Below are 27,994 nucleotides of genomic sequence, written 5' to 3'. Positions count from 1 at the left end.
TGGACAGAGTTCTGTCTCTTGCTTTCCCTCTCTCTCTCTTTCCCTCCCACCTTCTTTATCCCCCTTTTCTCTCTCTCTCCCTCTCTCTCTCTCTCTCTCTCTCTCTCTCTCTCTCGTCTTAGTTCTCTCGTATGCGCTTCCTCTTCTGTTTTACTTAGTTCATTCTTTTTTTTGATCATTTCCAGATTTGAAATGTCTTTCAATCAAAATTCACAACCTACTACAAAACAAAAGATGAAGTGGATGGAATGTTGTGGCTTCCAGTTAACTGCATTGCTTTGACAAACACTTTGCTGGTATTTTTTAAAATATTTAATGCAACTTTTTTGACAACTTGAATTGCATTATGCGAGGCGGTAACAGCGAGTATAACCACACACATGACCAGACAATATGATACGTCCTTAAGTTTTGCGAAGTTATTAAAGTGAAACGGTAGCCTTTACAGCATCCATAACTGTCATCTCTCTCCCATGAAATTTCCTGCCGGCCCTTGATTAGGCCGTGTACTTAGCCCCCATTTCTCCATAAAGACATTTACTGCCTTGACTCTCACTTCTGCCTGGATGCCTCCCACCTTCCCCGTACTCCTCTTCCCATCTAACTTCCTCCCCTCTTCACTCACCCCCCCCCCCCCCCCCACCCTGTAGCTGAGTTCCGCAACCAGCATGGTTAAGATAACTGCAGACACAAGTGGGTGGGTGGTATTGCCAGGGCTCCGTGTGTGTGAGTGTGTTTCTACGTGTTTGATCTTCATGTTGTGTTTAGATGTTTCAGGGGATATCCTATCACCTCCAGTATTTGGTGCGGTCAGCGCTTGTGGTCGGTGTGTGGCAGGAGAGGGAGATGAAAGGAGGGACAGGGAGAGTCCTGTTTGTGTTTTTATCACTGGTGTATTTGTTCTCCTCCATCCTCGGAGGGATTGCCTAAAGGAAACAATATTGGCAAGATTGTTTTTAGGTCGCGAAGGGCCTCTGAGACCAACTGCGCACTTTGCTTTTTGCTGGGAATAATGTTGTGACTGCTCAGGCTGGAAGCGTAGATGTGGGTGACTTAATGCAGATCACTTTTTGCCCTTGCCCTCAATCCTTTTGGGTAAATCAGCAGGCCTGGGAAATAAGGAATATGATAGTTTAACCTTTTAATCCACAAGGTAGATTAGAAGAATACAATCAGTAAATTGGCTTAATACATTAATTTAGGCTGAGTAATTAAAAAAAACTTTTTGGGTTCAGATATGAAGGCCTCAACAGTGACTGTCTGATCGTCTCGAGTAAGAGTCACAGGATTGAACTGTTGTCTAGCGGGATCAGTGCCCAGCATGCTAATGTTATCAGTATTTAGGAGCTGGAAATGATGTGACATCCAGTGATTCACAGCCGACAAGCAGGCCTCGAAGTAAATCATTCGGGTGCGATCGTCTTCTACAGGAACACACAGCTGGGTGTCATCAGCGTAACAGTTGAAATCCATTCCGTTACTGCCTGTGATTTGGCCAAGAGGTGAACTATAAGAGAAACGCAGAAGGCCACAAACAGAGCCCTGAGGTACTCCGTCATTTTAATCAGACTTGAACCATTCTCGAGCCAGACCAAATACGGCAAATTGTTTTCCCAGTTTTGTCTATTAGAATACGGTGATTTATGGAGACCAAATCTGCACATAGAAACGTTGAGATGGAATCTGAAAGCAAATCGAAAGGGAACAAAAAAATTATTGTCAGATTTGTGGGCCGAAAGTTGTCGTCAGACAACTCCCTAAGCATGTTGTGAACATCCTCGCTTTGTTTTGAAATGCAAGCCAAGAATATCTCTCTACCTGAAAAAAATGTTGTTTATCTGGTATTACATGCCATATTTAATAGGTTGATTGTTTCATTTCGCCTGCTGTGACCATGTGCTGCCTACTAATACAAAACCATCACACCTGTTTGAAAGGAAAAACAAGTGCTTAGGTCATCCCTAAGAACTGCAGGAATAAACGATAGTGGAAATTAATTCAATGAACATAGTTCGGCGACAAGTCTTTCGACATGCTGAGTTTTATAGGCGACAGTAGGAGGTGTGATAATGTGTACTTTTCTACTTTAGTGTGCAGGGAGATTTTTTATGTATTTTCTTTCCCAGTTTCTGATCCAGTGTATGACCAATTGTTTCCTTTTTTCTGATAAGCAGTGTAGTGTTGTTTATTGATAGTTTGGTTAGGATTGTGTCGGGGTATGTTAAGGTTGTGTGTGCAGAGCTTCCTCAACAGCTGGATGAGCTGAACATAACTTTACTTGAGAGGTCAATGTCACTGATTGTAGATGCATGCAAGTTTTTTCTTTGCCTGCGTTGTTAATCAGAATTTCAAAAAGACTTTCGGGCAATAATTTTTTTTATTATCAAAACACTGAAGTTAGCCAAGATTTTCAACAAGATATTGAGTTCAGTACTTTGAGTAATCGTACCGAAGACTCCCCTTGCTTTTGATCTAACATCTTCCAAAGACTTTTCAAAACTGACCGTTGAGCTTATATTCTAGGGTAACATATGTAAATTGTAATGTCATTTTCGTCTTTGTATAACATCTTTCTCAAGAGCACTAATTTGGGGATGCCACTAAGCCTAGCCAACCCTAAATCACCAATGAGCCAGCTGATAGTGGATATTTTTGTGCGATAGAGAGAATAATACTTCCCTGATCACACCTGATCTCGTATTGGGTGCATTTCACATTCTTTATTATCATTGATTACTGTGCTGCTGATCAGACTTAAACAGCACCCAGTCCTTTTCCAAAGGAATCCATTAAGGCTCGTGCACAAAACATTATTCTTCAAATCCAAAAAATTACCAGTGTAAACTTAAATTGAGAATGCAGCCTTTTTGCTCTGTGGAGGAGGTGGACTTCACTGCAGAACTCTGTCTAATCTGTGATCCATTTGGTTTGGCCCAGTTTCTCTTCACTTGTTCATTTCAGCCCAGTCTAGCCAGGATTTGGTTTGGCTCATCAAGCATAACTCCAACCCTCCCCGGCACACGAGTACATCACATCCTTTCCCTCTTTCTGTCTTAGTTTTTTGTCTTGTCCTGCACATACTCATGCATGTATACACACACAGTAAAGCCACATACATTACAGCAAGTGTGCACACACTAAGCTTAAGAAGTAAAACACAATGTTTAGACGTCTACATGAGAGAAGTGTATGAAGTCGTGCAGTAACTACAGTAAGTGCTTGACCTTCTCTCTGCATCTGTTGTGTTTGCTAGAACTGTTCCAAGCCGATGTGGATGAGTTCTGCCAATACTATGGGAGGAGAGATGCCAGTCTGTGCTTTCCAGATTTTCAACGAAGGCAACCACAAGGGCAAGACTCCAACTACTTGGGAGATGAGAAAATTGAAGATATCAGCACCAGGTTTGTAGCTTGACTTTTACCATGGTTTTTCATCCGTTTGAATGACATTATGGAAGATGTACATAGTGTTTTGAATGAGCTTTGGCTTCCTCCTAATGTGCTTCAGCCAAGTGAACTTTTCTTTTCAGGCTTCATTAGAACCTCAGATTCATGACATTCAGCTGTGATTTTTATGTCGTAATTGAAACAGGCGTAGCCTCGGTCACATGTTCTGGGTTCACTAGTCCATTTTGACATGGACCATACTCTCAGACAGAAATGCTATGCCATCTCTCCTCTAATCCTAAAGTTTGTCCAGACTGCATTTGCTCAGCTTTGCTCACATAATGAAAATGCTTATCCTGCGTCATTCTGGTTGCCTCCCTCACTGCAAAGGTCTGTACATCACAGAGGGCTTTGCCCTTTTGTCCATGGGGGGATGCCTTTCATCTCTGTTTTCCCTGAGGCAAGAAGGCCAAGCAGCATGTGCACCTGAATAACAGCAACCAACATTCATTCAAATAACTTTGGGGTCTCATTTGTCGCTCCTGCTCCTTATCCTCTGATAGTTATTAGATAAGTGGCAGTGAGCAGGACTGTCTTACGTTAGAGACCGGGAGAATGAGCCAAAATGAAGTTACAGTTGTTGGCTGACATTATTGCTTTTGTTTTGGGGAATCAAGCTGTGAAGCTCAAATGCTCCTCTGTGCCTCGTGCAATGCCCCCAGGGAGTGGTGGTACACTTTGTGATATTTTCATGGCCAGTGGTGTGTAGCTCACCATTGGAGCACATAAAAAACAAGATAGAATAATCCATCATTATGCATTACCAATGGGTGTGTGTGGGAAAGTTGGCTTGTTAGTTTGTGCGTTAGTGGTGTATTTGAATTAAGAAGTATAAACAAATAGAGGGGATTGGTGGGGAAATATGGCTTTGAGGAAGTTAAGTGATGTAGAAGCTCTGATATGTTATGGCTTTGACTCAGATATGTGTCCACTGCATCTTTAGAATATCATAATTTGCAACACTGATGATGACCGTAACTTTGCGTAAGCTTTGATCAAGAGAGCTGGTGGATGTGGGGCATGAAGACTGATGACAGTAGAAGAAGCCATACAACAGAAAGTCCTCATACCGCACAGTAGTTGTTACACCCGGATTTTCGCTGCACATTTAATTGTGTCTCTTGCTTGAAATTGTATAATGATAGTCGACGAACAAGTAAAGCATTCACATACACAATTGTCCACCAAATAAATGTGAATGTCAATACATTTTTTTTTTATGTGAAACTACTGTCTACGTCTTATCACTTATCATTTCATGCTTCCCTCCAAATGCTTTAAAGTCTATCAAGCCCCCTCTACCCTCTAACTGGATTATTCACCACCACCATCAGCCTCTGACCTTTTGTATTCCCCCTGTTACCCAGGAAACACAAACACAACTGCTACTGCGCCCAGGAGGTGTTGAGTGGTCTCAGGCAGCCGGTGGCCGTGGTGCACTGTGGGGATGGATCCCAGCGGCTCTTTGTCCTGGAGAGGGAGGGGATTGTCAGGATACTCAACCATGACCTGGAGCTAATCAAGGAGCCTTTCCTGGACATCCACAAGCTGGTGCAGAGTGGCCTGAAGGTAGGAGTGAGCTCGCCTTCACAGTGCTAACAGTGTTGGAAGGATTACAGAGGTAACACAGATGCAAACGGGAACAGGAACTTGGCTAATGGAGTATGAAATATTGCTTGCTACAGTTTCAGAGTATGGGAGTAATGTGGTGGAGGTTTAACACACTTCTTTCCAACACAACTGTTTGCACCTATGTAAACGTGTGAGGAACGTCTCCGGCCAAGATAAATCCCTTGAAAGTGGTGCCTGCTCACTATTAGCATTTAATTATATAATTACACCAAACAAGCAGTCATTCATCAAATGTGATCGGGGCTAATCATTACACTATTATCTGCTAATTAACTGTACATACAGCACACATTGTGCTCACTGCTAATTTTCAGCCAATTCTCACAAGATGGGTTAATGGCTTTTATAATCTCTCCCATATTGTTTCTATACGGGTTGTAATATCCCACATGGTGATGTACACAATACTGTACTCAGTGCCCCACATGGTGATTGGAACGGCAGTTAAACAACTTTTGTAACCTTGTCAGCAATCTTTATCATCTTTGTTTTTGTGGGATGTCAGTGATATCTTGTTATTTGCTGCCATGATGGGATGTCAGGGTGTCGCAGGGCAAGTCAACGTGTGTTCTACTTCTGTTTGGCTATGCGTCTTGTCTGAGGAAAGTAGACAAAGGCGAGTCAGGAAAAAAAGAAATTTAGGTGCACATGAATAACATTTTTTGCAGACAGGATATTGTTCTGTTCGTTGCGTCATGGAGCAGGCATGTTTTTAACCATTTTCAACTATTTGTGTGTTGCGGTATGGTGCTTGTGACATCTGAAGTATCGCAAGACTTGGACGTAAATTGTTTGCAATATGATCTGCACTGTTGTTTTTCAAATTTCTCCGCCTCATTTATGAAGACACTTATCTTCAGAGTAATGTCTCTCATGTCAGGATATTTGTTTTTGTTTTTTGTTTTTTATCCGTAATCCTTAATGCATCTCACATTTTGAATTTTGAGAATTGTTCAGGAATTCTTTGGATCGCACGAGATGGGGAAGCTGGGATGTTTGTGGGGGCACACTCCCAGACAGGAAGTTTATCTATCATGCATGCCTCCAGCTCCTCCACTGACAAGACCCTTTGCTTATAAGGAGTCAAACAGAGCAGAGCAATTGAATATGCAACTGCCCCCTACGGGATACTGTCACCGCTCTGCTGTGCCTCCTTATCATCATTCAATCCAAACTGGTTGTGGATAAAGTGATCATTATGACAATTAGACGTGGCTCGATCCCCCGCAGACCCCAGGAGTCCTATTCTGTGATGTTAGCTGCCAGAACGGGCTCCCAGCCACACAGGGTGAACAGAACCAGGGGAGGGCTAAGGTGTTTACTGGCAGCATCAACAGGATGAAGGTGCCTTTATACAGAGAGAGGAACCCAGGCCCCCAGGAGACATGGCAGATAACGGGTTTATCATCAGCTCCATGCGCATGCTTTGATTGTAATGTTCTGTGCTTCCTTCTGGTCTTCTATCCCCCTCCTTCCATGGATCCCCCCGGTGCCAATTAAGCTGAACTGCACAGAAACAATGCTGTGCTGTGGTGGTGTGGGCTTCTAGCTGCGCTGTGGGTGTTCTTCTCCTGAAATTCAATCTCTATACTCCAGCAGGCCCCCAATCACCCACCTACCACACACACACACACACACACACACACATACATACACATTCACCCACGCACTACCCATGTCATCATCACAGTGGTCTCTCCACAATTAGCTCGCATTCACACACCTCTAGCATTATGGTGAATTGTGGACAGACCTTCCTGATTGGACAGGGCCCTGTTACAGGATGTGGTACGGAATTGGTGCATGTAGCTGTTTTATTTTACTCGGACACTTGCAGATTTAAACCCGCAGTTTGTGAAACACGGTCAACGTGCTTATGACGCCATCATCTCCGCCGTACGCTTAGCTTCTGTGGCCTAACCTGTCCCTCTGGTCACTCCCCCCCTTCAGTTCTGGCAAACCAAACATTTTTTGGCTGAGGTTAAAAGCATCGTACATTATGATACTATTGAATTGGTTTGAATGATTTTCAGGCAATTTTCTCAACTGTAACCTTTTTTTGTATCTTTTCCTGTGTCACTAGCCAATTAAAGGATAATTTGAGCCACCCAGCTTTTTTGAGGACACAGTAGCACCGCCGTTTTCTTTCTGCACAGCTAAGAGATTTTAATAGTGATTCCAGTGAAAATTAAAATTGTGATGCGAAAGTGATCATTCCGACTAATCGTCAATCAAATAATGTAAACTAATAACAATATTATCCTTTGACCATACTCTGCAGCCCTAGACAGCAGTGACTCTTTGCTTTATAGAGAATTAAAAAAAAATTGATGATACAATTTAACGTAAGAACAACTACAATTGAGCACAACTTTAGAAAGGGCAATTGAGAGTGGTGTGTGTGTGTGTGTGTGTGTGTGTGTGTGTTAGTGACAGTGAGTTTTATAAATGAAGACATCTGTGAGCAGCAACCCAGAGCCTGACAGTCCACTGACATGCATTAGCCTGTGTAACGGGGGGACGAGGGGGGCCGCAATAAAATATTTCACTGTTAAAACAAATAAGTCACAGCATGTTATTCTTTCTGTCCCTGCTCCGCTGACAGCTGCTCTATTCTCAGTGCCATCGGAGGCTCGGGGCTGCTCCCATACAGACTCAAATAAGTGGCCTCATCTTCACTATTTACTCTGACTAGAAGCAAAAGGCAGGGTCAAACTCATACTGATCTCACAATTATCCTCAAACAGCGGGATGCCTTCTAGTGAAAGATGAATGTTAACAAGTAGAGCAGTTAGACAACAAAAAAAAATGAGTCTATTCTATGAGCTTTATGGCCCGGATGATGGATGATATCTTATTCTTGGTTGGTGGGAGGATTAATGTATCATGGGATTGCTGTGCGCTTGTCAGGATTTATGTATCAACAGGTGGAGGAGTTGCAGAGGGAGATTAGATTTCTCACTGAGAAAAAAGTAAAAGCAGAGAATACTACCAGGAAGTGTCTGTGTGAGGGAGGGAGGGAGGGAGGGAGGGAGGTGTGAGTGCAGATGCATCAGGTAGTCTTTGAGTGAAGGGCGTAGACATTGTTTTGCTCCAGTCAACTCATGTGGAATGTCTTTCGGTGGAGGAATGCCCCACGAGCCGGCAAGGAAGGATCAAAAGGTTTTTGGGTGGGGGGGGGGTAACAATGCATGAGCCAACACGTGCGTCACTCGTACTCAAAGACAGCTGCCCCCTTTGCAGAAATGGAAAATCGTAAGCGTTGTGTGTGTGTGTGTGTCTGTGCGTGAGTGTGTGTGTGTCACTGCCTCCTGCCGCTCAGACGGGACCGGCATTCCATGTAATGCACCGTGAGATGTGAGATAACAACCGCTCCTCATCCCTGCACCTCACTTTCCCAGCTTTCTGTGGAACGACGCCAACACTTTGACAGTGCCAAAGCCGGAGCCCCCCAGAGAGGAGAATTGGAGGGAAACGAGGAATGCAGAGGCAGGTGTTTGTGAAAAATGAAGAGATAATTCCTCATGAGAGATTCAATCAGAACCCCCTGCCTGGCTGTGGAAGAATGACGGCAGTCACAAAAAAAGATGTTCAAGGGAAAAATGGAGGGAATGTGTTTCAAGTTGACACCACAGAGTCATTTGAATAATTTTGAGCGGGGTTTGGAGATGGCAGGCTTCATAATCAGCAGCATTAACATCCGGAGTTCAGAAGTTACAAGGGTGAATTACCATTAATTACTATTTATGTGGTGGTAAAGAAGTTGCGAACGAGACCACAGGGTGTCGAGACCGAGACGAGACCTAGCTAGCTTCACTTATACTTACCTTTCTATATGCTTCCTCTGCACGTGCCCACCGGTAAGAGTTAACATTGTAGAATTCAAATGCTGCTGATGAACTCCTTGTGGTTTTAGGTAGCCAACATTTCATAACAGAAGATTTGGCTGACGTCTCCTCCCAGACAGCCACAGCTTCTCCTCTTGTCTCCTGTGCTCACTGTCTTGGAGTTGGTGTTCAGTAACGTCCCCGCAGTTGTGGTCTCGATCTGTCTTGAAGTAAAAGAGTCCTCCTGTGACTGAGAGTAAAAAAAATTGAGTACTACAACACTATTGTGACACAAGGCAGAGCGAGATTCCTAAGTCTAAGTATAGCGTTTAGACCAGCGATGTAAAAACCCAAACCACCTGAAAATTCCCTTCCGTGAAACCCACAGTTTGTACGTCCTCTAAATGAGCTTGTTTGTACAGTATATTAGCTTTTGTGCCGTGCCAAGAGTATCTTACCTATTGCGGCTCTGGCAGCAGTTTTACCGTGATCAATGCCCAGGAGCCACAGGTTGGCACTCCGTCTTCTTTTAATCAAGTTGTCTCCTTGGACTGGCTCTGCAGTGAACGGCTTTCTAATGCGGTGTTTGTTTCTTATGGCTCTGGTGCCAGCGCTGCTGTTCGCCTGCTGCTGAAGGAGCTAGTCATTAGCAAGGGAGCTAATATTTCAGCCCATTTAACCACTGTGTATCTTGGTGGTCCCCCTTTGGCTCCGGATCTAGACCTCTTTTGGCTTTGTGGTCTTTGACCCTCTCCCTATGGTGAGTTTATTTTCGGGATGCGGTTCACTGCACACCCCGGATCCAACATATGGATCTAGCATTTTTCAAGGTGAGGTCGAGAATTTCCTTCCCCCAAGATGCAACTTTCTGACATTCTTTGGCAAAAGTGCGTTCACCTCTGGTCCGACTAACATCCAGCTGTACAGTGCGCTGCATCCACTCCCACATAACTCCTTTTTTATTTGACTTCAATGATCTGACGTTTAGTAGTGCTCATAAATTTTTTTGCGGAGGAACTCTGCCTTTTTGGGTGGAGATTTATTTGTCAACTTTCACAACATTTCACTTTATATTCAGATTGATTGAACCCTTGTGGCTTATCATGTGGGTCTCTGTTGTTGCTCAGTGGTACTCCAAGTACATTCCTTTGCAAAGAGTCATCTCTTCTGCATTCGCATGTGGCCTGTGTCACTGCTGTGTTTGACTGGGCCGGGTCTAATGCAGTCCAAACAGAACTATGGGATCCAGTACACCAATTTATGATGTGTGTTCCTTGGCCCAGGCAAAGATTACACCTATCCAGAGCCTGGACCAGGACATACACCTCCTTCTGAATTCCTATTTTCTTTTACTTTTTCGTGTAGTGATATCTTAAGATTGAGACAGCTGCATTAACTGTAAGACAAGACACTTGCCTGTTTGCCAAGAGTAGGACAGCGTCTCTGCATGAGGCTCACTTTTGCCATTTTTTGAAATGTATTTTTAAATTTCTGAAAGTGAAAGACAAAAAGAATCAAGCTGTTTCAGAGGGATACAATCACACAGGGACCACTTTATAAACATTCTTCACACCTTAGCGTAGCATTCTGTTCATTCTTTTGTCAAGGAGAAATAGTGAGGGAGAGTACAACGTAAAAAAAAAAAAAAAAGAAGGCCGACCTGGCTTGCCTTGCCTGGGGAATGAAACACTGTAGCTGATTATTACAGCTAACTATGATGGGAGGACCACCAGGGTAGTGACAACTGATGTAGCTGCCTCCGGGGTGAGACAAAGGTTTACATATTACACAAGCAATTTGGATGTTTTCTAAACATGTTGCCAAGACAGTGGGAGTTGGCAGCTCTCTGCCCCCGCAATCCCCCTACCCCCCTACCCCCACCCCCAACCCAAGCCTTGAATTTTGCATGGACTTTGTAAACCGGGAAGGAGCGAGAGGACGGGGAGCAAAAAGCAAGGACTGAAGCACTCTGCACTTTTGTGCTCTCTATGAACTGTGAGTGAGCTAATAAATTCTTTCAGCCACTCAGCGTAGCATTCACGGATATCCCCCATAGATTACACACACAAATCACCGCACAATGGAGGCCACCGGGAGGGCCGGGGCGTCACAGGGGCCCCCCGACCCTGTGGACAAGCGCACATAACCAGGCTGCGGAGAAGACTGGGCGAAGGCGGGGGGGTTGTAGAGGAGGTGCAGCGCTACCCAGAGTCAAATGCTTTATAATGGTCGGTAATGGTATATTCAAGGAGGGTTGGTGAAGGTGTGAAGTGAAACAGGCGAGGGTAGGAAAAGAGAGAATGGGAGAATAGCGGGGGTGTGAAAGGGAATGCGATGGATAAATTAAAAAAAAGAGGGGGATTAGAGAGGTTGGAGAATTAAAGGAGCTGGATGGGGAGGGGGGAGTGATGGGTTGCAGGGGTTGCATGTAGTGGTCTTGGTGATGATGAAGATGGCCGAGGGGGGGGGTGAGTCCAAGCCTACACAGCCGAGCAGAAGCCAAGGAGGGGCATAATTAACTCCTGGATCTTTTGTGTTTCTCATCTGACTGCAGGGTGGAGATGAAAGGGGCCTGCTAAGCCTGGCATTCCACCCCAATTACAAGAAGAATGGCAAGCTCTACGTCTCCTACACCACCAACCAAGAGCGCTGGGCCATCGGACCGCACGACCACATTCTCCGTGTGGTTGAATACACCGTTTCGAGGTAATGGGAGAAGTGTGTGCCAAATCTACCTTTTTAAATATGGGTCATTCGGTGTCTAAGAGGAAAGCCAAAAACCTGAGCGGCCTCACAGTCTGCACACAGTGTTACACCAACTCATCCGTTACCAAATGAGGATCAATATAACATGAACATCTGTGTATTTAGCCGTAGATATTTCAAGGCATGAACATTGAAGAAGTTGATGTTAAACAGTTGATGAACGTTCCAACAATCTGCTTGTCGGTACATGCTCTCAGTTTATTTCGTGATGATGGAGATTTGTAATAAAACGTTAAGCGAATAAGTGTTGGAAAAGGACAAAATTGAAACCAATTGGATGTTGTGAAAAAGTCCTGATCCTCAAACTCTGGAGGATAAAAAAACAAAACAAAAAGTGTCTCACAATACTGACTCGACACATTTTTTGTCAGAGACCGTTGCAACCGCAGTAAGTACGAAAGCTTCAAGGGCGCGCAGTGTAATTCTTCCAAAGGTGCAATTAAAAAATTAAGTATTTTTGTCTCGTGGGGATTTAGAAAAGTAGGTCAAACGTCCCACCTAATGCCTGCTGTGTTTTGCTGAGTACGTGATCGGGCGTTCATTTGCAACATTCTTAATCACACACCTGTGATTAAGACAACGATCTTCTCTCACGACTGCGTTTAAGTGTTACATTTTAATCTGCATAATCACAGTTGTATGTTTGACTTAATGATCTAATCTTGATTATAGTCTTGGCGTGCAGTCTCGGTGACTGCGGCGTATAGTCCTTAATTTGAGGGTCCAATAGAGAAATGACGGTTAAAGTATTTGATGGTTGTGTAAGAGAGTCATTTTTTTTTTTTTTTTCGTCTTTGGCAAGCTGCTTTTTAAAAATTGCAGGACTACCCAAAATAGCACATCATGAAATATTTGTTGCTGATACTGTGAAGCCAAATCTTCACTTTGCACCAAAAAATTGTGAAACATTTTGAAGTCTGTGTTTCATCTCCACCCACTGTCTTCGCCTGAATGAGACAATGCATTAGATTTAGACTGAACGTCTCCAGACAACAAACGATTTAATGTCATTTTAATGTTGATGTTTTTTGGGCCTGTCGACTTTTTAGCATTTCTTATCCATGTTTTTGTATCATTTCAGCCACCGACACAATTATTCTCCTAAGTAATTGGAGACAATAGGAGTGAGCACTCATTTACAAAATCATGTCATGTGTCAAAATAAATCAACACCACCACAGAGACCTTAATACGATGTACACTGAAATATTTATATATATGAGACTCCAGGGAAGCATGTAGGTATAAAAATGTTATGTTTCTCTTTAGAAAAAACCCAAACCAGGTTGACACCCGGACTGTGAGGGTCCTGATGGAGGTGGCAGAGCTGCACAGGAAGCATCTCGGCGGCCAGCTTCTTTTCAGCCCTGACGGTCTGTTGCACATCATCCTCGGGGACGGCATGATCACCCTGGACGACATGGAGGAGATGGATGGACTCAGGTGAGATCAAAGGTCCTAGAATAGTTGAACAAATGATCGAGTGCTGGCATGTGTGTCCCAAGATTGAATCCTCTCCTAGCTCCTACCATCGTGAAGGTGTATTTTGTTTGTGTGTTTGAATGCAGTGATTTCACAGGGTCCGTCCTGAGGGTGGATGTGGACACGGACTGCTGCACATCGCCTTATTCCATACCGCGGAACAACCCGTACTTCAACAGCACCAACCAGCCACCTGAAATCTTTGCCCATGGATTACATGATCCAGGCAGGTGAGTGATACTGAAGAACTTGAGAGACGTTCCTGGCAGGAGAGATCCCCTGCTCAAAACTCCACTCATTCAAACTTAAAACAATGATGCAATTTTTCACATTTGCTGTTCTTATACCAGTTTACCATCTTGTAGTTGGCTGCGGGCAAGACATTATTTCTGTTTCTGAACTCATCTGGTATTCCTCACTTTAGGTGTGCAGTGGATCGGCTTCAGATGGACAATGGGAGTTTCCTGATCCTCTGCACGGATGCCAGTGGCAAAAATGCAACAGCAGGAAGAATACTGGAGATTACGAAGGGGAAAGATTATGGTGAGCTACAGTTTCCATGAGAAGTTCCAAAGATGTTCGGAATATTTACCTTCTTGAACTTTGGAAGGCGTTCATTGTTTTGCAATGTTAATAGAGCCCTTGATAAATAAAAAGAAAAAACTAATCGGAACCTTTGGCCAAGTTATGTTCGATGGCATTACGTCTAGAGAAAGACATGAAAATACCTTAACCTCTTGGATCACCTTTCATATTTATCCTGCTGAAGATTACATCTGTTTTTACGAATGTCTTACATTTTGTAAGACCAGGGTGTTTTGGCAGCGAGTTCAGAAAACACACCAGGGCGAGCGGAGAAGACAGTGAAGGTTAAATGTAAAAATGATGTGGCCTACAAAGACTCATCCCTTGTGGAGTGTAGATTTGCCAAGTGAATGTGAAGTTGTTTCCACAAGTAAGATTTATAGCTGTCAACAACAATAACCGTCGAGATGGTGGTTCGACATTGTTGAAAACAAGCTGAGAGGAGCCTCGTTCTTCTCACATTGAGAAAATAATCAATAACAGCAGCACCTTGACAATGCTCGGCTTTCTTCTGCTCACAACAAAACAAATGACTGAATTGTTCCAAACTGCATTGGACTGGTGATGCTTTGGCAACACAAATTAATCCTTCGACCTTCTATCTCTCACTCCAATTCAAAGTGCCAGTTCCTGTCACAGACCAGCTCTTGCCTGGCCACGCGCCTGATTTAGCCACTTTAGCCAACCTCTAAAATGATTGCAGCTTGGAAATGAGCACACCGAGTCTCGGATCATAAATTTTTAAAGGCAGCAAACCTCCATTCATATTTCCCTTTGCCAAGACAACTGTAATCCAGAAAACATGCCATGTTGCCTCAACACCGCACTTATGAATAAAAGATTAATTCGGTCTCTTCAAGTTTTGATAAAGACACATTAAAGTCTGGAGTGTCTGCCAAAGAAAATTCCTCTATATCGCTGTCCAACTTCAATCAGGATTCACTCTTTGCTCTTTTTTCTTATGGAAGCGGGTTTCCCTAACAGGAACCACAGTACTATTATATATCTAATAGACAGAATTAAGCAAACATGATCAATCTTTCAGCCCAAACAAAATGGCACTTATCCCAAAGCATGAATTGTAACAATTAATTGAATAACTCAATAGATTAGAACTGCTAAAGGATGACGATTGAATTTGTGAATGCTAACTGATGTTTTACTGGTGTCATGCAGGCAGTGGTGCCTAAAACAGACCTTTGCCTTTCTTTTCTCCTCCATTAGAAAATGAGCCATCTGTGTATGACCTGCAGTCCAGTGGAGGAGCACCACCCGTGGGGGGCTTCATCTACAGAGGCTGCCAGTCCAGAAGACTTTATGGCAGTTATGTGTTTGGAGATAAAAATGGGTAAGCATGACAAAGGACTTAAGCACTGCTGATCTTAATCAAACTGAAAAATGACGCTGCCACATGTTGAGATCTCGATCGACTCCACTTGATGACAGACATTCTTATTTGAAGGACAGTGTACTCCTGTTGATGTATGAGCTGGCAGAAACATCTTCAGTCTTATGTGGATGAACATAACTCTTCGTCTATTCTCACACTGACAATCTGTCCCTTGCGTTGGCACACGTTGCACCTTGCGTTATGTGCCAAAGTAAACAACAAAGTTCCTTCCACATGGGGGAAAACAAGTTTCATGTTACTGTCACCACTACAGCACGGCCCATTCAGTGTAAACTGAGATTAGACATCCTGCCCGGTGCTGTTCACACACACTTTTCTTTGGTTTGTAATTTATCCCACTTTGCTGATGTCAAACACTGACGCTTGAGTAAACAAAGGAAGTAAATAGCGAGGGGGGGTACACTATCAGGAGTTGGCACTGTGTTTAAAACAATGTGTGGTCGGTTAATTCTGTGCCTCGTTACAATTTGAGGGCACACTGTTGTGGCTAAGTGAAGGCTCCGGCATGATGTTTGTTTTGAAACTAAAAGCCGAGGTCTTAAATGACACCATGTGAGACGTGGGGTGGAAAAAAGGAAGATGGGTCATTGAACCATATTTCTAGAAGTAAAAGCTGTTTCCAGATCTCAACTGTATTTTTTTCCGAACGCTGCTGCAAAGTGGGTTACACAGTTTTTTTGTTATGTGCAGTATCGTTGAAGTCACAAACTGACAAAGTGAGACCTGTAGTAATTGACCTGCACTGTTTGTTTTGTTTTTCTTTCTCAGCAACCTGCGGATCCTCCAGAAATCTACATTGTCAACGCCAGGAAGCAGCGAACAGTGGCAGGAGAAAGCTCTGTGTCTCGGCTCGGCTGGCTCCTGTGGCTCCATGCTTGTGGGGCACATCTTGGGTTTCGGAGAGGATGAACTGGGTTAGTGGAGCGATGAATGATGAGAAAGCAACCACTGTTGTGCTGCCATTAAATCTAGCCCTCTCTCTCTCTTCCCCCCTCCTTTTGTTTTGTTCTTCCTCTCTACATCCGCGTGAGTGACAGCTATGTGCTAACATATCTTCTGAAATCACTTTGGGGTTTCACACGAGTGCAGAAAGGCTTGTTGATTTCAAATGACGGATGTCAAAACTGTGGAAAATTCATGGCTTGGAGTCGTCTTTTTGTATATTTATCAAGGGTACATACATTAACATCATGGTGTGGAATTTTCCACTTGGTTATTTAAAAGATGTTTGTAATGTTTTCGCACACGCACATGGTAATGCATAAAAACACGACTGTAAATCTGGGAACATTGCAAAACCCAGCCGACGAGGAGTAAAACTCTAAACTACGGGGCAAGTAATACCGTACTTAATCTACTTCTATGGCTCATGCCCAACAGGATATTAAATAGTGAGTACTTCCTCCTGGATTAATTGTCATTTCCATAAGATAGCAGTGACACTCCAAAGACCCAATTATGAGCTATGTATTGGGCCACCTACTAGGCGATGTTTTGCATGAGTGGGGAGATGTGTTACTGTTTACCTGGGGGACTGCAGCGTAAAGATAAGGGGAGGGTGAGCCGAGGTGAGCCGACTAATATGATACAGAACAGTTTTTACCAGTTGGACCCCCACCAGACACTCGGAATTATTAGCTGTCAGCTCTGGTGTTTCTGATTAAAACGGGGACGCGATCACATCAGAAATGTTTGATCACGGCTCTTGCCAGGTCTTGGAGTTATTATTTGACGAGGTATTTAAAGATTCCTGCATTTGATCTTGATTTGCAAGTGGTGCAAGAATCATAGAGGGGGGTGGGCTTGTGTCCCAAAGTATGGGCCTCACAGACACATGTTTACAATTTGTCCCCTTATGGAATTTTCTTGCGGGCTTGTTCCTCATTAAATTATCCGCCTGGTTCCCAGTCATGAGTATCCAATTGTCCCGTTAAACTCTTTCTCAAAGTCCTTTGGCAAGTGCGTCGATGCAGAAGCTTTAGCCCCACTCGTCGTCTTCATCTCCTCGTGTCTTCTCCTTTCATCCTGTTGTGTCTGCTTGTCTCCTCTTCTTATTTTTGCAATGCATTGGGACTTTTGCTGCATATTAAAAGTATGTCGTGCGAACAGCGCTGATGGCTGATTTTTTTGTTGGGACTGTTCCTCTTTTGCAGGTGAGGTCTACATCCTGGCAAGCAGTAAAAGCATGGCGCAGTCACACAGTGGGAAACTCTACAAGCTGGTGGACCCCAAAAGGTACAAATATGAAGCACATATTCAGCCTTTTCAGTGAGCTTCTTTTCAGCCATCATATGTTTGTGGACTTGGGTGGCAAACAGTCAGGTCCCAGTTCAATAAGTAAGGGATCCTTCTGTACTTGTATGTACCATCTAAACGGGACAAACAAGCCCGCCATCTCTAATTGCATGCTGGTTTTTGTTTTTCCACATAGAGTATATCAAACGAGATCCAGCCACTGACCCATGAAACCATGGATGTATAGTTGACCACATTTCACTGCAGTGACGTTTTCTCGCTCGTTTTCCTCCTCAAATCTTCAACACTCACATGCGTCCCCTACACACACAATTAACAATTATCACTGTGAATAGAACTTCACATCATGTCACCTCATGACCACCCGCCTCAGCCAAAACAAATGCCGAGCAGTAACTGGAGCGCTGCATTTCAAAATCTTAGTGTAAAGTATTGCTAACAGCAGCACTGACTAGCTGGCTGTTTTGTTGCCTGCTGGTTATTCTCAGAACATTTGACAGCAGGGATTATTCTGCTGAGAGCGAGGAAATCACAAAGGCACCTGTTGCTGAGCTCAGAAACCTCCAGATAGTTTATAGAAAAGCATATGAGTGTTTGGGCATATAACCCAGCGCACATTTTAATCATCATTCACATGGACGTCACGGTGAGTGGTTCCGTCCAGTCCATTTCCGTGCAGTCTGACGCTTAATTAGTTGATGTTAAGCAACTGGAATGCATTGGGAACATGCGCGTGAGCGTGACTTCACAATTCAAGTGTGTGTGCGCGTCACTGTCTCTTAATCCTTACCATATGCATCACAGTATTAGAAATTGTTCCGATCAGGATGGATCTATAAACTGTTCCTGCAAACCTGAGTACATGTGATAAACATTTGTCGCTCACGTCGAGAAAATATGCAGACAGGGCATGAATATATAAGTATTTATGTCTCATGTATCAAGCTGGCAGGAAATTACTGCAAACATGAGCAGACTTTGTAATTCAAACCAATTGCATATTGAGTTTCAAGCTGAACCGCACCGTGTTTTTACCGTCTTATCAGGACTTTTGCAGGAAGTTGAGAGACTGAGATCCTGCAGGGTCAGGCCCATCTGCTCAGGTCTGTAAGTGTATCGGGTCCAACCTTAGACGAACTGATCGCACAGGAACAGTCCCAAACGAATAATATTTCTTTAGGCCAAGTCAGATTTGATTAAGAGAGGCAGATAAAGCAAGAGAGGCAGACAGGGAGAATTTGCATGCCTCAGAATCAGCAATAGAAACATATCCGCAGCTGATTATTCCTGGGTGACGACAGTGCCACCCAGGCATTAGTGCAATTAATTACAACACAGATGTTTCAGAGGGGCCCTGGTGGCTCGCTCCTTATTTATGTTTTCTGGCGTGGCTGCTGGATGCATTTCTCCCAAAGAACAATTCTTTCCACCATCAAGTGGACTTGTTTAGTCTGCGCGGACCCTGTGGTGTTGGAGTCCAGACTCCTAATACACTCTGCCTTCTTTATTATGATCTTGTTTCAGGGAGGATGGAGAGGGGGTGACGGGGGGAGTAAATGGGGTAGCTAACGTGTCTGACCTCAACGCGTTATCAAGTCCGGTGGTCCCCCCCACCCTTTTTTTTTCTTTTCCATACTGCAAAGACATCTGGACCCTAAAGCCCTCACATTTAGAGGTTTGTTTTAGAGTATGGTGGTTTCTGTGGTCCAGTATAGCATCTACTGCTGTGTTTTGATCAACTGTGTGTTTGGGAACATAGAGGGGGGAAAAGAGGAACTGTTGGGGAAAGCGGTGAAGGCTTACAGGGAAACATCAGCCATAAAATCCCTCAGCAGTGTTTGTGTAAACATGTCCTGGCCAGATGACTTCATTTCTAGGTATTTGTTTGTCAGTTGGAGTACCCCTCCAATAATAAATAGGCCACCATGCATTTTGAAACATGCTGGATGTTTGGTGTGTGAGGGTGTGTGTGAGTGAGGGAGACGGACAGACGTAGGGAGCGGCAGGGCTTGTTTGTGGTGTAGCAGCCAGATAGAAATACTTTAAATCATATACAATATCTGTCTCTATATGGTGACCAGTTGAAATCCTTCAAGTGAACTATATATCATAAGAATGGAAGTGAACACACTTATATTTTAACTAAAGCAAGAAAAGACAAGTTAATTTGTTGCGGACCTTTCAGCAAAGTAATTCAAACTACTTTTATGTAAGACTTTAAAAAGGCGTTAAATGTGCAGTCTGTTGGATTTGGTGGGATCTATTGGCAGAAATGGAATATGATATTAATGGTCATGTTGACATTATAATTACCCGATACTAAGAATTGCTGTGTTTTTGTTACCTTAAGATAAGCATTTTATATCTGTGGGACGAGCAGGTTCTTCTGAGTCTGCCATGTTTTTCTACAGTAGCCCAGAACAGACAAACCAACCACAGGCTCCAGGCAGGGGCCTTTGTGTTTTTTCGAATCTCACAAGGGAGGTTAAATTGGTTGCAAGATGAAGTGAACTACATTTACATGTCTGCTCATTAAGCTTGTGCTTTAAGAATAATAACACAGAATATGTGACTATATTAACAGTATTGGCATGCACTGTCTCCTCCTTCTCACCTACTAGTGGCTGTATTTTTAAAACCCTTGAGAAATTTGAATATGAGTTTTGACCCTTTGAGGATGCTGTAGTTGGTCAGTGTGAGATACTGTGCAGGCTGTACTGTATAAGTATGAGCACACGTGATCTTTTATGTTCAGAATGTCAAGTGAAATGGATCACTTTGTAAGGATATAATTATTTTGAACACTATGCTAATTACTCTTAGCATGTTAATGGTAACTCTGGTGATATGTTAGCAATGAGCTAAGGGACTAAGCACCTGTTACTGATTCAGTAATCAAAGAATTGATTTAGGAATTATTTTTAAAAAAGTATGTATAAAAACGTTACACAACGTCATATCTGATTGAGACAAATAATAATAATTAAGTTTTTGATGTTTTATTTTGCTGTGCTTTACTCTGCACATATATACTGAAGCAGGTATTCATGGGCTAGTTTAGCTACTTCTCAGTCCCACTGAGTCTGCATTTGATAACATAATTATTTACACAGAGAGAGCATTATATTTATGCCAGGAACAAATAATACTAGACAGACCCCTTTTCTTTTTGAGAAATGAAACATACTAACAAACAAAGATATTACGATACAGCACAAGACAGGGATTTGTTTCAGGCCCTCTGTGTATATACAATACGCCATGGGAGTTGTACTGTAAATTTACATGTTTATTATATCATAATTCAATAGGGACATGTTGTGCTCCAACCATGCACTTGGACAGAATCAGCCTCGCTCTTAAAGTTTGCCACTGGCAACGGCTTAATTGAAACATATAGAGCCAGACCTCCTGCTGACTTCTAGTGTAAAATGCAATTTGCCTCCTCCACAGAGGAGAAGGGAAAGCAGTATTCCGGAGGACTTTTCACACGTTGGGGTTTTGTCAGCTGCAGGCCGGACTGATTGAATTACAGCGAGCAGAGACCTTAAAAAGACACAGTGAACTTCAAATAGGGTCCTGGGACCTCCTTTATGAACTGCATTAGCCATGGAAGTCACAAATCACTGTGTGTACAGGGGAGGGAGACTGCGGGTGCTCGTTTGTGGATATATTTATCCTTATGTGCGCCTCTCTGTGTTTTGTATGTACAGATATAAACTGTGTGGGTGGTGGGTACACGCGAACATGCACATCTGTGAGCCTGTGTGAGCGTGTGGTGTACGCTAGCTCCCAGCACGCTGCAAAAAGAAGCCTTTTCTTTATTTTCCCTATCCCTCCTAAATCTTCCTACATCTCTGCTATGGTCCTCCCCTTGACAAAGCTGCTTGCCAGTCGCACTGAATAGCCCTGGCTCCTACAATACACAGTAAATTTCTTGCACAATTAAAACAAGGAATGAAGCTACAAAAGAAGCCCCCAAACAATGGAGTCGGATGACAAAACAGCAAAAGAGACCACACTGGGCCGTTTGATTAAGCCATTGTTAGGGCGCACAATGTACACCACTCCACAGCCCTTTTCTCACATATACCTCATGTCAATCAAACGGGCCCTCCGAGCCAACAAGCTAAACACACACACACACACATACACACCCTGGCAAACATAATAATCAAACAGATGAGGAACAAATCTGAAGCAGAGCATCCACACGGCTCTGATGGCGCGGACCTGAATGGATGTCAGTGTTAAGATATGTTAATGTTCAGCTTGCCGTGGTGTAAGGACACAAAACGGCAGTCTTAACCTGCATTCATTTGGATCCTTTTCTGCATTATCTCCGCAGCAGCGAGCACAACTTGCTCTCTTTCCACTCCATTTTCCATTTCATCTCTGACCTGATCTGTGTTTTATACTTTCTGATTTTCGTTGTCAACGTCATCATCATCATCTCTCTCTCTCTCTCTCTCTCTTTCTCTCTCTCTCTCTCTCTCTCTCTCTCTCTCTCTCTCTCTCTCTCTCTCTCCATGCAACCACCTCATGTGTGAGCACTGTCGCCCTTCTCCCACTCGCTCTCACACATACACCACCCCTCCCAAAGTTGATAAATTCCCACAGTGGCTGTTGACCCAGCTGCCTTTGTCAAGTGGCGCTACCAGCAGGTGCTGTTTTCACAGCCACCCTGGCAGTCGTACAGACTGTTTAGTAGCGCTGCTGACCCCTGCCTGCTATTAACAGTGTTAGCTACAGACCCCCCCCCCCCCACCCCAATCCTCCAGGGACTCTTACTCTTTCTCTCTCTCCCTCTCTTTCTGTTTGCTTCCCTCCTTCGCTCTTTTTTAACTACATGCAGCCTGCGACAACAAAAGCCAGTACGGATGGAGTCTGGAGTTGGGTGCTGATGGGAGCATGGGAATCAACCCCCCCTGCCCTCCATCCTCCAAATTTAAAGCAACTTTAGGGCGCGCACACACACAGTCACAGTATTGTCACTGCGCACTGCCATCAGTCAGTGTGTCTGTCAGAACATTTGCAACACATTTTTAACACTGCTGAGTAAACACTCGCACAGTCAAATAAATACAATTATCTCCACACAACATTGTAGCTGCAGTCATTTATCCACTAACTGGCAGATTTTTATCTTCCCACACACTCAATCCTGTACAGTAAACGAATGCAATATCTACCTAACAAGCAATGGTAAGAACAGGTGAGACTCAACAAGTAAAGGCACAGCAGTGATCTTCCTAAAGTGTCATTTACCTGAGATTCATCGACTAATCTAAAAGTAAAAAATATCACATCTCAGACTAGACAGTTAACCTGTTAGTGATGGACGCTCCTCTTTAATAAAGTTTTGGCATGACATTTCATTGGAAATTAAGTCAATATGTAATGTGTAAATGAATAAAGTTATAATGAATTGATTAGTAAATACAACCTCTGAGGGTAGCAACAGTGTTTCTGATAAACAATAACTGAATTTGTGCTCAAAGTCACACAATTTCAGTGGTGGCTCAGAGGGAATAATGTCATATGACCTATCCTTTGATAGGGCTATAAAAGCTGCGTGGCTCCTTTAAGGAACAGGGGCAGTGCGTGGGGATGTACTGGTGGTTGTAAATGTACAGCACAAGTTACAGTTTCACCATGAATAAACTCTGGAGCTCGTCAGTACACAAGCGATCACTATCCATGCTAATATCAACACTATTGATCTTGCTAGAACACCAGTGCGGTTGCAATGGTCACAACTACGTATGACTGTTAGCCACGCCCCCATTCTCTGTTCGAGGAGGACCAGCGACCATTAGACGTGGAGAAACACTGACCTGAGGTGGGGGACTTTAAAGGTCCTGAACTCCATCTAGTTTCGGTTGGTAGCGCTGTTGGACCATTCGCTCTCCAGTCATGATTGATGAGGCCTGTTCGCTCATGGACCAAGCAGTACCATACACACACGACCTCACTGCTCATTGCTCTCAGCACTCATACCAGCATCGGTCCACAGTGGTCCACTTAACATGCCCGCATGTTAAAGTGCACGAGTGCGGGGCCCTCAGTGTCCAGCAAGTTGTGTTGTCTCGGTAGCTTTTTACCTCACTGTTTACACATCTACGTTTCTGCCTTCCTCTCTTTCACGAAAGCACACACAGACAAATGTGTGTGTGTGTGTGTGTGTGTGTGTGTGTGTGTGTGTGTGTGTGTGTGTGGGCCAGTGGGCAACAGACGCTAACAGACGCTTCACATTTGAAGTTGATTACACACCCACTGTATTATTTCCAGATTTGTCAAGCGTGATATGAAATAATTCTGCTCCAGCCCATTTGCCGATGTGCGTGTCTGGATGTTTGTCTTAATATGGAACGCTCGCAGTATGTTTCTGTGGTGTTCAGACTTCACGCATATGGTGTGGAGATGTTTGTGTTTGCGTGTGTCTGCAGTTTTTTTCCAAGTCGTGTTTGTATCTGCGGGAGCCCCATGTTAACCCTCAGTGTTGTTTTGCTCTTCAAGTGTGGAGAAATTTACGGAAAATATAAATCAGAAACAATAAAGGCGCCACGCTTGACAAAGTAATTGTCTCTGCCGCACGGTTAAAATCCATCTTAGACGGTAAATTCAAAGTGGACCCACTATGACGACAATATACAGAAAGATGCCAAAGGAAAAAAATCATTGGTCAACATCACAACATTTGATGGCAGATTTGTTGATACTTCTTGCAATACAGTAAACAAATGGCTTCAGCTATCATTATAGATCAAAATGAAGCGTTTGTGTCATACAGTACTTCCACAAATCACAGTATAGTATTACCATGTACCTCGGCCAGTAAGAGTTGGACCAGTGTTTTGTTTTTGCCCAGTCCTTCCTTCTCTGTCTGCCTGTGAGCACGATATTGTTTTTAAAAGTTATGAATGGAGTTTTGCACGAAAACTTGGTGGAAACTTTGATCCGGCACGTAGCAACTGGTGTGTGTTGGTGGGTGTGACTTCTCACTTAAAAGGACTCCAACTTCTAAACATTTAACGTGGTGTGCCTAAACACAGACAGATGAAGGAACACATCCATTTACTTTTCCAATCAAACAACCTGCGGACCAACCCTGCTAATTTTCTCCACTTGGCACAGCGGCTGAGCGCAGAACAAATACAGAGCTGATTAGCTGTGTCGTGTCACACGCCAGCACTCTGAGAAGTAGGTAGAAGTTAAACAAATCTAGTCTCGTGGCATGAAATCATCCAAACATTGATTTGCAGTATAACTACACACCTTTACACAACCAATACGCCCCTGTTTACATCTACAACTACTTCCTTACAGTTGTTATTGTCATTGGTTGCATCAAGAGGTGATAGTCTGATAGACTCCAAAGTCTCTTTAAACTGAACTAACATGAGCTTGATAGCCTTGTTAACTCACACGTCAGTCGCTGTTTGTCTTTCCAAAACACTTCCTGTGTTCAACGAGTCAGATGTGAGAATATTCCAGCTCTTCAACTGCTGTGTGACTCTCTGTGGCTGTTCTCCGGCTGCTGTGTCTTTTCGTCCACAAAGTCATACTCTTGGTTAGCAGACTGACCCTCAGCAGCCTCAGGAGCTGTGTTCGGTCCAAATCCGGTGTCCAGCCGCATTCAATATCACATCAAATGGCCAAATCCAGTTGAGCCGGGCTCCGTTACTCATAGTGACTCCCCCTGTGATCTAAGGTCCTGGTCCAAATTCTAGGGCCGGTGGCTCCATGGCTAATTGTGCCATAATTATCTAACGATAGCTAGCTACAGCTAGTAGAGAACAGCAGTTTTTAGGTGCTCAGAAGATATGCTGCCCCCTATGTCTTTGGTACTACCTTCAAAGTGCCCTTGTTCTACAAATTACACATTTAACTCTATGACCACAGATTTATTTTACAACAGATAACCACCAGCATTTGGGGTCCATACTGGAGTCTTGAATTCCATATTTATTTGCATTAATTATATCCCAACTGTTTTGTGTGCTCCTGCCAGTATTTATAATCATGTCAATGAAGCTGTCAAACAACAAGTTCTCAAACTGACATTTTCAAAATGTATTTCGAAACTTGGGGTGTGACTCTGGATGACACGAAGCGAACACTCGCATGAATAAATGTTGAGCCGGACTTTCTGTTATTTGTTAGCACTGCCACGTGATGCTTGTGTGCCCCACATGTTGACTTCCCCTCTTTCCGACATCTGTTGCAGGCCTCATGCCCCTAAGGAGTGCCAGCGTCAGGTGGAGCCTCCAGAGCTGCTGATGACAGCTTGTTCCAGACAGTGTAAGAACGGACACTGCACTCCTACTGGCAAGTGCTGCTGCAGCCCCGGCTGGGAGGGACCGCTCTGCCGAGTTGGTGAGCGCCGTTTAAGAAGATTTGGAAAGGACAAATGTGTTTTTCCTTTCCAGAAATGTCATCAATTTGATCTCCTGTGTCCTGTCTTCTCTTGCTACTACTTTTGACCTAATTTTTCTACTTCCTCCTCTCCTTCTGCAGCCAAATGTGAACCAGCCTGCCGCAACGGAGGGGTGTGTATGGAGCCCAACAAGTGCCTGTGTAAGAGCGGCTACTCTGGGGCCCAGTGTGAGAAGAGCGAGGGGGGTATGCCCAACGACCAGGAGAAAGACGGCATACTGGACCACATCATCGACATGACCTCGTACATCCTGGACCTTACCAGCTATATCGTATAGGGGCGCGCAGAGGGGGGCTGCTCCCCGCTGTCATCCTCAAGTTGACACAAATCTACCTACCACCACCAGCAGACTCTAACGAGGTGTCCTTAATATGGCCTCTTTATCTCCCTCACACCCACGCAGGCATGTACATACATACACACAGACACACACACGCAGTACACACACACAGGATCCCGTCAGACTGCTCATCATCCTCATCAACAAACACTTCCTCTTTCGCCTATAAGCTACTTGCTCTTGAGCACCAGGCCTGGCATCCAAGCCGTGTTCACTGACCTGCAGACAGCAAGCGAGATGATTGACAAGCATGGCCAAGTTATGGAAGTTCCACTAAGACATTTTTCTCGTGAAGTTCAGAAAAAAAAAAAAAGAGACTCGCACACTCCACAGGAACAGGAACTCCACAGGAACAGACCATATTAACTGAAGACTTTGGATCTTTTCAGGGGCTATCTGTCACCTTTTCAAGACCCCTCAAAAAAATGGTGTTTGAGGCATCTCAGTGGAGACAATTGATCGGCCAGGGGTTCTTTAAGGATTCAAAATTGTATAGAGTGGAGTGGCTCAGGATCCAACTTAATAATCGTCTACACACAGACGTTGAAGGAACACTCTGCACCTCTGCCTCGGTTATCAAAAGCTGAGAAGTCAACGAGAGTCACATAGAGCCTGCAGTGCTTTGTGCTATTCTATTCTAAAGGCACTAATACAAGAGAAATGTGTTCTCACTTATGATGTTGTATTTAGTTTGTGGGCACATTGTCAAAAAAAAAAAAAAAAACTATAACAGTATACAGTACGTATACTTTGTTTTGCATCACTCACTTGCTACCAATGTACAGAATGGATCGACAACAGAACGACCGAGTGAGAACATTCAAAGCCAGTTTTCATACAATCTGAACGGAGTGATCGGCTCCCATGCACTGTATTCATTTTTTGTTTCATTCACTTTATTATTCAAAATGAATTTGTCTTTAAAAAAAAAAGAAAAAAATCGCAATGAGAGTAGTTTCACACTCACACACATACAGTACATACCACGCTGCCACAGGTATGGTCTAACAAACTCCTTTCATTGCGTCACACACTGAACCTGAACTCAAAAAAAAAAAAAAAAACTACAAAGGGAAAGAGATTGCGAAGCGGTGATGTATATTTCCAATAGAGCTTACCTAAGTACTACTTAGCATTGCAAAAAACAAAAAAAACTATAGCATACTATTGTTATCATAGAGGAGGGTTTATTTTTTTAAGCGTAATAATATATGGGAGAGAATGGTGTTTATAGAAAGCAGTTTTACACTAAGCTTGTCAGTTCATGTCATTTCATGTTCTTGTACTTATATATATATGCAGCTTTTTCCTCTGTTAAGAAAGACACGCGAGGTGCATAAAAGTAATGCATGTCTGTGCCTGCATAGAGTAATTCGGAGCAGTCCTTCTGATTCTTCTTTTCCCCTGACATGTGGTTTCATTACGGCTGTCAGAAATGCATCTCTGTCGTGAGGTGATCAAAGATCCCGTCAGGCCACCAAGTCACTGTGGAAGCAGTTCACAGTCAGAGGCAGATCTTATCTGCAGAGAGCAGACTTAAGATAAACCTAAGGATCTGTCTAATGGAGATAAGATTGAATGTTACACTCTAATGAGCATCTGACTCCTACATGTAGTCGGAAACAAGCCAAGCCGGGGTTTGTCTGGAGTTGCATTAATGTATTTTGTCTTTCCAGTTGCCAGACAGACAGATGCAGCTCACATACAAGCATGGCCATATTCTCTGAAATTAACAGCTTCTTGAGAATCCCACATTACATCTTTTCCCTTTTTAAATGTCCCCCAAATGAATTGAGTCTTGACAGAACC

The 27,994-nt window shown here is 43.6% G+C and overlaps 1 protein-coding gene across 8 annotated transcripts in view; it reads left to right on the top strand.

The window, feature by feature from the left end:
• The window catches only part of LOC119025834 (hedgehog interacting protein), a 34,050-nt gene extending 6,518 nt beyond the window's left edge, over positions 1 to 27,532 (top strand). For all 8 annotated transcript variants that reach the window (XM_037109801.1, XM_037109815.1, XM_037109836.1 and 5 more), the window contains 11 exons: positions 3,254 to 3,401; positions 4,814 to 5,015; positions 11,460 to 11,611; positions 12,941 to 13,114; positions 13,240 to 13,383; positions 13,578 to 13,696; positions 14,963 to 15,086; positions 15,918 to 16,063; positions 17,303 to 17,384; positions 25,636 to 25,784; positions 25,926 to 27,532. In XM_037109801.1, coding sequence (XP_036965696.1) covers positions 3,254 to 3,401; positions 4,814 to 5,015; positions 11,460 to 11,611; positions 12,941 to 13,114; positions 13,240 to 13,383; positions 13,578 to 13,696; positions 14,963 to 15,086; positions 15,918 to 16,063; positions 17,303 to 17,384; positions 25,636 to 25,784; positions 25,926 to 26,122 — 1,637 coding nt within the window. In that variant the 3' untranslated portion in view covers positions 26,123 to 27,532. The remainder of the gene's footprint in view (positions 1 to 3,253; positions 3,402 to 4,813; positions 5,016 to 11,459; positions 11,612 to 12,940; positions 13,115 to 13,239; positions 13,384 to 13,577; positions 13,697 to 14,962; positions 15,087 to 15,917; positions 16,064 to 17,302; positions 17,385 to 25,635; positions 25,785 to 25,925) is intronic.
• Positions 27,533 to 27,994: the final 462 nt, after the last annotated feature.

Source organism: Acanthopagrus latus, chromosome 1 (assembly GCF_904848185.1).
Source record: "Acanthopagrus latus isolate v.2019 chromosome 1, fAcaLat1.1, whole genome shotgun sequence".
Taxonomy (NCBI): domain Eukaryota; kingdom Metazoa; phylum Chordata; class Actinopteri; order Spariformes; family Sparidae; genus Acanthopagrus; species Acanthopagrus latus.
Note: the sequence above shows the minus strand (reverse complement) of the source record. Positions and strands in the feature narration are given on the sequence as shown.